This window comes from Notechis scutatus, chromosome 4 (assembly GCF_049901735.1).
Source record: "Notechis scutatus isolate UNSWTSFEM ecotype Mainland chromosome 4, rNotScu1.2, whole genome shotgun sequence".
In the NCBI taxonomy this organism is placed as follows: domain Eukaryota; kingdom Metazoa; phylum Chordata; class Lepidosauria; order Squamata; family Elapidae; genus Notechis; species Notechis scutatus.
The window spans coordinates 38521818-38536010 of NC_142012.1; the positions used below are offsets into that span (position 1 = coordinate 38521818).

The following is a 14193-nucleotide window of genomic DNA, read 5'->3' on the forward strand; positions in this document are numbered from 1 at the left end:
CAAAAATATTTTCTTATTTTTTTTTCCTGTCCCCTTGTAATTTCGCTGCTCACTTTTCTTTTCTTAAAAATTCCATGTTACCTTAATCCCGGGGTACTTTTGTTTAGTTGTATTGCCCAGTTGTCCCAGTTCAGATGTTATCCACCTCTTTCTTCCCTCCTGCACAAATCTTAATCCAGCTGAGTCCTCCTCTTCAGAGTGGCCATTTTAAACCACCACTGCATTCGTCTTCAGGGGAAAAAAAAACCCAAGCCGAGGGGGGGGGGGAGATGCGGCTCCCCTCAACCTGGCTTGCAGCTTCCCTTTACTCCACCGGTCCTCCAAGGCAGTTTCAGCCCCTAATCGTAATGATTGGGGCTCTCCAACAAAAGAGCACGGACCATAACCACAGAGAGTCGCGATCTACGGTCCATCAGTGAGGAGGCCGAGATATTAGAGATGTTAAAGCAACAGAATTGGGGGCTACTTTTTTTTTTCCTGGTGGTGGAAATTGAAGGAATGTCAACAAAGTTTTATTGCTATTTTTTCCCCAAAGCATAAAACAATTTAGTTTTGTCTCTACACAGCCATGTTGTATTGTATCATGGTTGTGTAGAGACAAACATAGATATCATATTCTTGGCCTGTAAAATTGCATAGCAAGAAAGCAAGTGAAACTGAATGTATTTGAAAGAAACTTCACCTTGTGGAATTTTATTTGTAACAAAACTATCAAAAAAGTACAAATCTATTCTGGTGGGAGCATAGTATCCAAAAGAATAGTTTGCTGAGAGTTTTTTTTATGGGATTTTCCTTCAGACATATTGAAAATGAACTCCGCCAGTAAAAAACAACAACCAAAAACCTGTTGTATCCTAAATTTGGATAATCTACACTGTGTGCATATTAACTTTCTCCTCTTTGACATTCCTTTGTGTCTTCCGGCCTTGCCAATAAATTTCATCAAGCCATTTAATTTAAGAAGTGGGATGGAAAATTCACCAAAATGTGATGGTAACTTTGAAATAGTACAGACAAAAAAAGGGGGGATTTCAGAAAATTCCTTCACAGTAGAAATGTGCATGATGTGGCCTATTCAACTTTCCCTCATAGCTTTTTCAGGTAATTACCCTTGCTTAATTGTTTTTCTCACAGGTACCAAAATAATTATTCCACAATCCTTTATTGTTTAACATACTAGACTATCTATGGCTCACAGAATATACACAGAATGTCAGGTGCCAGAGCAGCTCAGATTATGCTGTCAATATAGAAGGCAAAGAGATTGTTTTGATTGATAGTGATTTTTTTGTTGTTGCTAAAATAAGGGGACAAATAGGTATGCTATGATATGGCAATACTGAATGGCACTATTTCAAATCTGAACACCCCCTACAGTACCCTAAAACAAGCCAAATATTTTATCCCATTCATAATGTAATCTCATATATACATACATGCATACACGTATACGTACATAAGAAATATAGCTCTGCTGGTCTGTACCCCAGCAATCATCATTTACCTTTTAATTCTGCCTCACTTAACTGATCAGATAGTGGAAATAATGAAGATGTAAATAAGAAAATTTTCTAATGTATGAATAAGATATACTTTGAAGGTATTTTAATATATGTTTGAGTCACAGGTCGTAGTATCTAGTGAAGCTTTGTTATTTTAATCCTGAGTGCCCTCTAGATTTTAAAAAGAAGTACTGCAATATTATTTTAAACTAAGCAATTTTCTGTGCTTGTTTCCAATCAGAAGTATCCATCCAAGTATTAATGAATTGTCTGGACGTAAATTTTTATGTAAAAAGAGACATTTTGTATTTTGTATCTGTCTTTACCAACCTGGTACGTTCAAATTGTTGAACTGTAAATTCTGCAAATTGAAGTGCAACATATTTGGGGAACACCAGATTGGAAAACTGGATATTGTTGACTGATATGTCTGGAATTGAATGAATTTAAAAAGCTGGATCTCTGGCATAGCTGTCAATTGTAAAATTTAATTCTGTATCTCTTGTTAAAAAGACAAAAATTAAAATGCAGCTGTGGAAAACGTGTGCCTGTATACAAAAATAATTTCTTGTAAGGTTCAAAATTTTTGATCAGCTGATGGAAATACAATATAGATATAAGAAAAACCTCTGGATGAAACAGTATAGAAAAGTGACCCAAATAGGAAAAAGAAAACTCTTTAATTTACTTGACTGGGTGGTCCTGTAATTCAAAAGTTCTTTTGAATATTTCATTGAAAACAAAGAGGTTTAAATTTAAAGAACTTTATACATGTGGCCACAAAGCACTGTTGCAGATTTATACTACGTATGAGAACCATATTTTATCTTCCAGGCTGGAGATATTTAAGCTTATTAGATCAACAGATTTATATTATCAACTAACTTTGCTTCTTTTTAAAGTATTTGAACAATATTTTGTAAAACTCATAACTAATTAACAAGTTATCTTTTTTAACCAGAATCTCCAATTTGACTTGATAGAATAATTTTTGGGAAAGTTTTAGAGTGTGCTTAAGAATATCCCTAATTAAACAAAGAGTTGAATTAATATAGATATATTTGACGTCTTTAGAAAATAAGCTATCATTTATTTTTCTCTTTTGAAACCAGATGCGACAGTGTAGAACTTGATGATAAAATAAGGATTCTGATCAGGAAAAATGATACTCCAGAGTTTTGTAAGAAACCAGAGGACACTTCATGTGCCTTAAATGTAAGTATCTTATCTTTGTCATTCTTGACAGCTGCTTAAAATTAGTCAGTTTAATTTCTTTTACATAATTGTACAAACACTTCATTTATTGCTAAATTAATGCAGCTACCTCCCTGCCATTGCTTTCTGGTAGTAGGAAGAACACTTACATTATATGGCATTATTTGTATAGTAGAGTAAGACATCGTGACATTGGTGTGGTAGGTTTTGGACATCAGGTTTATTATAATCAGTTCTGCAATAGTCTTGGAGATTTGAAATCAACACATCAATGAAATGATTGCTCAGGTTTGGAGGGATGAGATCAATATTTCATATTTCCATCTTCTTACGTCCTCATTTATGTTATATTATTCTGTCAGAACTGTACAAAGACAAGACATGGATATATCGTACAATTTATTTGAAAAAAAATATTTATTTATGCTTCTCCTTTGTAAAGAAGTGTTATATCATTATTCAGATACAGAAATACTATCACATGGTATGCAATCAGAAACTGCACAGAGATTTGTCAGAAATACTTTATTTTGAATTTCATTACTGTGCAATGGATTGGAAATGATAATTTAAATGGCAGCTTCCAAATTATTATTCTGTCCACATTTCTTCACTTTGAAGATATATCAGAGCTAGATGAAAACTCATGATTATATGATATAATCATGAGTCAAAGGGAAATGCCACCTTTTCTTTACCAATCAGACTCAAAGATGGAGTTTCTTCAGCAACAGTTGCTAGATTTCATTCTTTGTTTCCACATTGTAATAAGTTGTGCTTAATTTAGAGGGGAGGGGGGGAATCTAAGAACACCATCTGCTTGATATAACTAAAATAATGTGGTTTACACCAGATTCCAAAGAATACTTAACAAACTGACATAAAGAGCTGAAACAGAAAACATTGTTTTTCATTAAGTAGTTTTGTGTATCATACTAACACTAATGAGTGTTGTGTGAGTAACGACAAATAATTCAAAAATCCTACTACTTATTTTTAACCTTTTTTGGACCTTGCTAGATATTTTTCGTTCTTCTTACTACAATTATTTGTGGGGCGTTAGGTTAATGTGTGGAATGAAAAGTGAGAAGATTTTGTTTCATTTCCCACTTAGACATTTTTGTCCAATAATGATTTGACAATACTGTTTCTTTAATTTATCTTTCCATTTAATATGAATATATCTGTAAAACATCTGAGCAAGAGCCAAATAGGTGCCAAAAGAAATATCTATAGTGTGTTAAAGCCCAACATTAAAAGATTGGTTTTTAATTAGTTAAATTTCAGCTTGCTATAATGGAACCACAACTCTAGATCTAGGAACACAGTAGCCTGGTAAGAATGTAAGTGGATTCTGCTTCTGGTCACATCTGTTCTCTACACGTAAGCCAATTGCTTTTCATTATGAAAGTGATTGTCAATTGATTGGTTAGAGAAGTCCAGATGACTGAAAAAAAATAATTCCTGAAGGATGTCTTTTATAAGGTCCACTTCATCATGTGAAGAATATTCCTGATATTTTTGATAACCTCCTGATTATTCTCAGGGATGGTTCATGTAGACCTTGAAATATTGATAGAAAATAGAAGTGTATGGATACAAAGTTGTTTATAATGAATATAAAATTATAAGATTGAAAAACACATACAATTCCTGTATAGAATTCTTTAAACCAGTCCAAAGGCACTTCTCTATTTTCTTACAGCAATCTCTTTCAGAGCGCAAACCTAACTGGTAACACTTAGACTCATTTCTACCTAGTCATGGCACCCATGTTCCCTGGAAATATTTTTTTTACAAATTGTGCACAAATTGTTGATCATTTCATCTCTAGCCTATATAAATAACAGTCTAAATTCAGTCTCAACTGCAGTATTATTAAAATAGTTTTGAGTTCTGTTCTGGGAAGGCAGTGTAAATTAATGAAATTTCATTATTTCATTATTCATTACTTTGAATGGACTCAAATGAATAACAGTGACCTGAAACAGAACTATTGCTGATTCATGATGAGTGGATAGCACACATTTAGGAGGCAGAAAAGATCAGATAAAATTTGGAATCCAAATTCCTTTAGATACTTAAGACTTCAAGATGCATATCTTTCAGAATTTGTATAAGATGACTAAATGAAACAAAGCATAGCAATATATATAATCTTATTTGTCCTCAAACAATATTGGAATATTGTTGATAATACCCATTAAAAGCTAATGTTGCTGCGCGAGTCTTCAATATGAAATAGATATAGGTGAAAAATGATTATGACAAAATGAGTATTTTAATACACAGTATTGTATAAATGAAAGTGTACAATACAGAAAGAAAGTAACTATGTTTTAATGAAAAGAAAAATAATTTATAAATTTTGTCACCAGCCTTCTAAATTTCAGAGTGCTATATACTTTTCAAGAAATGCACCTTTTTGACATTAGATTGCATTTTTCAGCCTGCTGTTTGGTTTGGATGAAAGAGTAGATACTCTTGAGAAATAAGAAAATATTAGAATAAGAAGACTATAACCACTATAATAACCTGAAGGTGGAATATTTTTAATGGTACAATAAAGCTAAATTTAATGTGATTTTCAAAGCTACTATGTTAGAAGTGTCACATTAAGAATATGGAATAGATATAAACTCTGACTGTGCTTGAAAATACTTTTATTGGTTTCAACACAGGACACATTTTATAGAAGAAAAATAGCAGGCAAAGTCAAATTGTTAACATATCAGGATTTGTTAGTACAAGAACATGAGAATTTAAAATGAAATCAAGAGAACAATTGAGTGCAGAGACATTTTTTGTTTTCAATATTTTCAATATTTTCAGTTCTTATACACAATTAAAAGAAAGGTTTAAGGTACATAGAAAAATAATTGAAATCAAACATAAGACGGAATTTGAAATTGAACAGTGTACAAATGATGAACAAATGATTGCTAAAATGTGTTATCTTTGTTGAAGTTTGAAATGGAAGAACAAGTTAAAGAGCACATGATAAAATGGACTAAGAATTTTGGTTATAAGATACAGATGGATTAGTAGGAAAGAATGTGGTTAAAAGGACTGAAATTTACATTGTGCCATAATTTAAGACAATACTTTTATAAAATGATGTACTGTTGGTGTATGAGTCCAGAAAAAAAGTACATAGGATATATAAAAGTAGTTCTGATCTATGTTGGAAGTATGAAAAGCCTAAAATTTTTATCAAAAGCCACAATGGAAAATTGGGTTGTGAAGATGTCAGGATTTGCAGAAATGGCAACATTTATCGGTTTGATCAGAGGTTAAAACAATCGTACTTTTGTAAAAGACTGGAAAACTTTTGTAAAAGACTGGAAGCCTTTTATGATTTTTTGTTAAAATGGAAAAAGAAATCAAATGATGTTTGGATTTTCTGATTAAAAAGGTTGAATATGGAATAGAGGAAAACTATGTGATGTAACTAGAAAGAGATGAGAGATAATAAGTTGGCTTGTAATGAAAACAAAAAAAATGGAAGTTACTTTATTAATTACCTTTTTCTTTTCTATTTGTATTGTTATACTTTTTCTTTTCTTTTTTCTTAGTCTTTACTCTATATTTCTTATATTTATCTTTTTTCATGTAAAATCTTTAATAAAATTATACTAAAAAAGTAACTAATTAACTTCAGTTTCTTTAAGAAGTGAAAAGAATGCTATTTGCTACATTTTATTTTGTGAATAAAATGTGACATATTTCTTTTAGTTTTCTTGTGCTTCTTTTTAAACCGCATAGTCATTTTCTTTTTAAACCCCATAGTCATTTGGCAGCATAATATTTCTACATATCTTTTGCTAGTGTTTACAGTTTCTACACTGTAAGAACTCAAATGACATCCCATAAACTGTCATCCTACTATTCAAAGTCTGTTTTCAAAATTAAGCGTACACAAATTTCCTTCCCTTTTCATACAAAACACAAAATCTTTGTGGAGAAAATAAATCTGAGCTTAAAAAGTAGCATATGATTGAGAAATTAATAGGATTGCAAACATCTGCTTTATGCATCAATTATCACATCTGTAATAATTTTTCATTGCCTTATGTTGCAATATTGTGGGCCTTTCCTAAGACATTGTAATGTTAATTATTCTTACTTAATTTTAAGGGAAGAATCTGTTCTTCAAATACAGTGTTTACCCCCTAGGAAGACACAGTTTTTCTCCCTGATAATTCATGTGGTTTCATATACACTGCTAATAAAAGAAGGTTTTGAGAACAAAGGAATAAAAAGACACTGCAAATGATCACATATCCTGCAGCTGGAAAATGTAGATGCCATTATGAATTAGTCAGAGGAGTAGCTGTTACTTGAAAGTTGTTTCTTTCCAGTGAATTTATTTTCTAATGCCTAACCAGGCTTCAATTTGCTTTTCTTGTCTCCATTTTATTTCCATCCAGTTTTGTTTCCCATTCTTTCTTTCTTGTTTCTATTTTCTTCTTTTTTAACCTTTCTTTTAGAAGAAAGACAGGACGTGTGTCTATCATGTGTTTCTTTGTTTAACAATAATTTGGGTGTATCAGACTCAATGAGATGGTATAAACAAGTGACCTTTTAGAAATGAGCTCCCTTATTTTACAGGTGCTAATACATTATTCATTTGTAAGTCTCTCTCTCTTCCCACCCCCTCTCTCTCCTTCCTTCCCTCCCTCCCTTCCTCTCTCTGTCTTTGAATGAAATTTCTGTTGTACACTTTAACAAGTGTGACCTATGCATCTAATTATTAGGTTTGATTCCTGACATATCATTTAAGAATTATTTCCCCAATTTGTCACTGCTAATGACTATGGGAGTAATAGCCCACCAAAAGCTTCTTGTAATCCTGCTCAAACAGACCCAAAGAATCAGTAGATTAAGCTTGATAAATCTGAACATCCTTAAAAATAGTTCAGCCTGTGCCATGGCAATGAATTCTTGCAGAATGGAATTTTCGTAAGGAAGTTTAGAACCAGTTTCATTTTAACTATTGCCTGGCAGAGTTTTCAAAGTATTTTTTACCTATCACACATCATAAGCGACATACCTACGTTCACAGCAGTATAAACCTAATGTATTAAATGTTTATCACATATTTTGTGGGACAAAATACACAAAGGCCCTGAATATTTCTCACAATCTATTTTGTGGCAAAGATTACTCAACTCTATTCATTCTCATTGCTCTAAATCTGGACCTGCAATGTAGCACTTATCTAGATGGCACTCTTTGGCATCCTACCCATATATTATTTTTTAGAAAAAAAGTTATTTTCAATAATTAAAAATAAATTTTAATTAATAAAATAATTTTAATCTAAAATTTAATTGCAAATTAGCATGCTGCAAAGCAAACATACAACCTCATGCCATGTTTATTTTTTGGTAAAGTGTCTGGGTTCTATACAGGTACACTTAAAAAACAATAATGGATGTTGCAATGTTCTTTTTGGAAGTTTGCCCCTTAGAAAAAATAGAGGTAAGCTAATATGGTAGACAATGCTTGCAGAAGCTGAAGAAAGGAAAACAAGATTTACCTTCTGCTAGATGGATTGACTACATTCGTGGCAACCATTTTGTGAGAGTTTCCATAAGTTTTCACTTCTTAATATCTCCATAGGCCTAGAATATTTGAGGGATCCTGTCTAAAATAATGCTAGTTTTGCAATAATATCTTAAAGAACAATCCAGTGAAATGGTTTCCTTAATGTTGAATCTTTGGTGCTCTCTGAGCTTGGTGTTTTCTTGCAGACATTTTGTTACCCAACTTTAGTGTGAGAAACTAGAAGGGAGTGGGGCTTGCTCTCTGTTTATTTAAAGTTAGCTTGGCCTATCAGTGTTGATGGGGGGTGCTTTTTCTCCTTAGCAGTGTCTTGATTAGGCTGTTCTTTATTTGATGTTGTGTCTGTGTTAGTATTTCAATTCAGTTGTACCATGAGAAACATATATTTTCTATTATTGATCCCGCTAATTTCTATGACCACATGTAGCAGAAAGAATTTAGAAACATAAATAGACACAGTAATAAATTTTCCAGCTTTCTTTACATAAATATTCAGCATATTTTAAGTTCAGGATACAGTATATGCTAGAAGCAAATGTAAATCTGCAATTTCTACTTCAATCAGAGTAGAACTGGAAAAGATATTGGAGGTCTTCTTGTCCAACTGTCAAGAAGGGTTTCAGCATTTCAGACAAGTGGCTGTCCAACCTCTTCTTAACAATCTCCAGTGATGAAGCACCCACAACTTCTGAAAGCAAGCTGTTCCACTGGTTAATTGTCCTCACTATTAGGAGATTTCTCCTTAATTCCAGATTGCTTCTTTCTTTCATTAGTTTCCATCCATTGTTTCTTGTCTTGCCTTCTGATACTTTGAAAATAAGTTGACCCCTCTTTTGTGACAGCCCCTCAAATACTGGAATGCTGCTATCATGTCACTCCTGGTCTTTCTTTTCGCTAGACTAGCCATACCCAGTGCAGCTGTTTTTCATATGTTTTAGTCTCTATCCTTTAATCTTCTTTTTCAAAATTTATTTATTTAATTTGTCAAGAGCTTACAATGTAACAGAAACAAGAACAAACTGTCATGCCCCTGGTGGAGACTGACTCTGAGGGAGAGGAGGAACAGCCAACAGGGAGTGGAAGTGTGGCTCCAGAAGTGGTGAAGGAGGCTGGGGAAGGGCAGAGGCCAGCTGAGCAGTCAGAGGAGGACCCAGGCCCATCCCTTATCCATCCTAGGGCACACAAGGAGGAGAGGATCAGGGGAAAATGTGGTCTACTTGGAAGGAGAGGGCCATGATCCTCTTCATGGGTTGCAGGTGTGAGATCTGCATAAGAGTTTGGACCTGCCTGCTAACAAAGGCTGGAGACAAATTAGTGTTTTATTCCTAGATGAGGTTTATCTTGGTTGGCGTTTTTCCAACTGACTGTACCTGGTTATCTTCCTGAAGTTGGCAATTATCTATCCTGGTCTCTCGTGGAACTTTATTCAGTGCGGTTTGTTTTTGTTTTTTGCTTTGTTATCTGCTCTTTGAATTTGAACTATGATTCTTTCGTTTGGAGTGTTATTTTGAAAATAGTTTAATCTCCAACTGTGAACAATTAAACAGTGAAGCCAAGTTGAAGGCATTAAAGGACCTTTATTTACGTTTTGGTTTTTGTTATATTTTTGATACACTCCGGGTCATCACATTAACATAAGTTTAAATACAAGAAATAGGAACTAATATTTGGGGACAATAGAACAGGGACAATTGTGTGCTTATGCACGCCCCTTACAGCCATCTTAGGAATGGGATGAAGTCAATAGAGGTTAGTTTGAAGGTAAAGGAGTGGGGTTTGAGCAGGTAACAACAGAATCAGGTAGTGAGTTCCAGGCATTGACCAGAAATCGTACTTCCTGCAAACAAGCTTGGAGTGGTTTACATTTAGTTTATATCTGTTCTATGCTCTTGTGTTGTTGTTGTTAAAGCTGAAATGTTCATTAACTGGTAAGATGTTGCAACATATGATTTTATGTACTATGCTTAAGTCTAATCTTAGACGGTGTATTTCAAGGTTATCTAAGCCTAGAATCTCAAGTCTGGTGCTGTAGGGTATTCTGTTGCGAACAGAGGAATGTAGTACTCTTCTGGTAAAATACTTCTGGACTCGCTCAATTGCATTTATGTCTGATATACAGTGCGGATTCCAGACAGCAGAGCTGAATTCAAGTATTGGTCTAGCAAAGGTTTTGAATGCCCTAGTTTGCAAATCAGTATTACCATTAAAATCTCAACATCTTTCTTGTAATGTGGTGACCAAAACTAGATGCAGTATTCCAGATGTGATGTTACTAAGGCTTTATAAAGCAGTAATAATATTTCACATGATTTTGATTCTATGTATCTGTTTATACAACCAAGGATTGAGATACAATTTATTGGGGACAGACAGAGAAAATATACTTAGTATTCCTGGAAAAGGGAGTAAAAGATGCAACGAAGAAATGATTAGAAAAGAAGAGTCTTAGTTTGCATAGATGAAAGAAGGAAGGAAAAATTGGTCCCTCTTCTTCTAAACCATACAAGGTTATTGTTTTTGTTTTGGAAATCAGTGTCTTTATTTTAGAAATAAATCTTGAAAGGAAATATACATTGTATCATGGATTCTTGAACTTTTCAACTTGGTTCTTAGTACCAAGATGCACGTTTTGTCAGATATGTTTGAAGGCTTCTTGTGATTTGAAAACTGATAGAGGTTTCTAGCTTGCATTGTGCTTTGCAGGGATTTTTCCAAACTATATTAAATTGTGTTAGCAATTCTTGTTTCCAAATTCTTGTCTTTCAAAGACTCTTGTTTCCAAGAAATCAAAAATTACAATGCAAATCAGTAATTAACTTCAGCAAATTAAACAACAAAATGTACCCAGGAAAAGAACATTGTAGACTTTGATCAAATTGACTCATATAATAAACATTTTCTCATTCTGTGACCAAAAATTCTGTAAGAAATTTGTTCCTGTCTTATAAAATACATAAATTTTACTAAAATCTGGAAAGAAGGCATGTTTTTCTTAAACTTTTTTAGTGGATATTATTTATTCCATTTATTCCATTCTAGTATTTTTGTTATCCTTTAGTCTTATTTTATTCAAATATGATAGTTTTGTGATATATAATGTAATTGGAAAATGTTTGTTGTACAATTATGTCTTCTTAGCTGTAAGCAGATAGCTTACTGTAATTTATGTTTAATAAATATTAGATGAAAGGAGAACTGCATTAAGAATATATTGCATATTCCTTTTGTGTTTTTAGGCTGAGTATTTTCAAAATCTTTATGTCTTTGACTCTGTTTGAAGTTGTATGCAATATAATTGAAAACTTCAGGTTGCCATAATAGACCAAAATGGTGCTTACTTTTTTTAAAGGAGTTCTACTGGTATATAATACTATAAGAAACATACCTATACTTGTCATAAATCCTTCTTTATGCTTACATTGTAATCTGAAGGAAAACATTTTCTATTATTTGGTTATGGCTTTGCTAAGGAATAATAAATATTTGAGAACCTTTACCAAATTAATATATCTAAAGTAAAATTAAGAAGCTGTATATCTTATTTCAAATAAAAAAACTTATTTCAAGCTAAACAATGAAAAAGCATATATTAAATATTTGCAAGAGATGTTCATTAAGTAAAAAACCTCTTAAAATGCAAATATCTCAGTAAAAAATGTGGCTTCACCAGGTGAGAAAAAAATGCAGTAGCTATACATATGAAAAATTTACTGTGTAATCTGGAAACTATAAACTATATTTTAAGACTGAATTTGGAAAAATAATGAATGCTTCAATTTATGTCCCAGATGACAATAATAACAACAAAAAAGCTTAATAAAATATTTTTTAAAATACCTTTTGAAATGCATAGTGAAATACTCTAATTTTTGGAGATTAAGAACATACATTTCTCCTACAAATCTGGTTTCAGTAAAAGAAATTCTGTTAAATTCTCTGGAAACATCTTATACTACATGTAATTTTTACCTCTCCTTATGTAACTGTGTAATGGTTTTTGATGGTAGAGATATGAACATTCTTTGAAAAAAAAAAACATACTAATTACTCTTTAGCTCTTAAAATGTGAGAAGAGATATATCCTGGATTTCTAACTCATTGTTTACTAATCACATAAATGAGGAAGTTGCAGCTTCTAGGTATAACCTAATAATTTTTCTGATATATTTTGCTTTTAACTTTTTAATTGTAAATTGCCCACAGTTATTGAAATAAGAAAGAAAGAAAAAGAAAGAAAGAAAGAAAGAAAGAAAGAAAGAAAGAAAAAGAAAGACTGCTTGTAGAAACATAACAAGTTACAACTCATTTTCTTTTGTCTCTTTTTTATTTTTTTCAAATCTCCCTTTCCCTGATATTGTTGTAGAGCTGCAAAGAGATAAATTTCATAAAGGAATGCAAGAACTGTTAAGAGAAAGCAAACAGTAACTCAAAAGCTGCTGGGAAAGGAGAAAACACGAGAAAGAAACTCAAGATAATCCTGGCTTCAATCTGTTTGGTATCTGAGAATACAGAAGAAAATTCTGCATGATTTCAAGATTCTGTTAAGATTTTGTCAATGTACACTATAGCAATAAAGAAACATTCTTACAATCCTCACATTGTCTAATTACTGTTTTAGCCTATCTGAAATAGCTCACAGTTATACATATTAGAGGCATTAATTTTTAAAAAACATATATGACCAATTTTCCTGTGAAATTTGATAAATTTGGCTTTTATATTAGGGTTATATTTGGGTAGTAAAAGTATTCTTTTTTGTTATTATTGCTTTCAACTTGTAACACTGGAATATTTTATATTATTTCTTTAGCATCTTCTTAGAAAGATACTGATTACAGAACACATAACAATGTGATATTTAACATAGTTGTCTTGCTATTTTCATGTAAAAAAGAGAGAGAAAATTTATGCATATTTCACAGAGAGTTCTTAAATAAAATATATAGTTTCAAGATTACTATAAAAATTATAATCATTTTCTTCATAAATTGAAAGAATGAATTATGGTTTCTCTAAATCCACCCACTTTCACAAATGTGTAAAATTTTAAATGACAATAACTATATATAACTGACAATATACCACACCCACAGAAAGTGATATATTTCCATTCTTATACTTACACAGAAGTCAAATATCTAGATTCTTATTCAACTATATTCTGCATTTTAATTATCTGTCCAATATACCTACTAAGTTATTAATAGAAATGTTTTCAGACATGTAGTAAGAAAGCTACCAAGGAAAATAATGGGGAAAAGGTAAAATTTTCTAATCTGTTACTTATAAATTCAAAAATTAATCTAAAACTCTGGGGAAAAAAACCTTATTGAAAACAATACACAATGTATCTATATGAATGAATGGGATTTTCCTTTTTTAAAATTAAGAATTTCATGAATGAGTAGCAGCCAAAGCCTAAAATTGCACTGAAAGTGGTTCAGAAAAACTGGAGAGAGATGTTCTAGAATATTTAGAATCTTTTTCAAGCTTTAGTTGCTATTTGAGGGAAATTATCATGTTAAATCTGGGTTTCTGTATAAAAGTATTATTATTGACTAACATTGTCAACCAAATATCTGCAATTCTATTTAGAAAAGTTTGTCATCAAAGGAAAATTCATTTGATACACAAATCTGCAATAGTTCATAAACTATGGTGTAACTTTGCATGGCAAACTATCAAATGACTTGGTAATGTTTACAAAATTATTTAAACAAAAACAGATTAGATAATATAAGATGTACAGTATTCCTCTGCTTAACAGTGGATCAATCCAAATCTGTATCCCCAAGGGATATAACTTTACAGCAGCTCTTAGTTTAGCAAAGGTACTTCCCACAGAAGGAAAAGCTCATAATAGCTATATAGCTACTTTAAAGTTATTATTGATATGATTAGAAATAAT

At 32.1% G+C, this 14193-nt stretch overlaps 1 protein-coding gene across 1 annotated transcript in view; it reads left to right on the forward strand.

Annotated features, from left to right (window-relative positions):
• The window catches only part of TNIP3 (TNFAIP3 interacting protein 3), a 52298-nt gene that overhangs the window by 9207 nt on the left and 28898 nt on the right, over positions 1-14193 (forward strand). Inside the window, exons 3-4 of the mRNA XM_087962603.1 lie at positions 2615-2717; positions 12649-12679. Coding sequence (XP_087818729.1) covers positions 2615-2717; positions 12649-12679 — 134 coding nt within the window. The remainder of the gene's footprint in view (positions 1-2614; positions 2718-12648; positions 12680-14193) is intronic.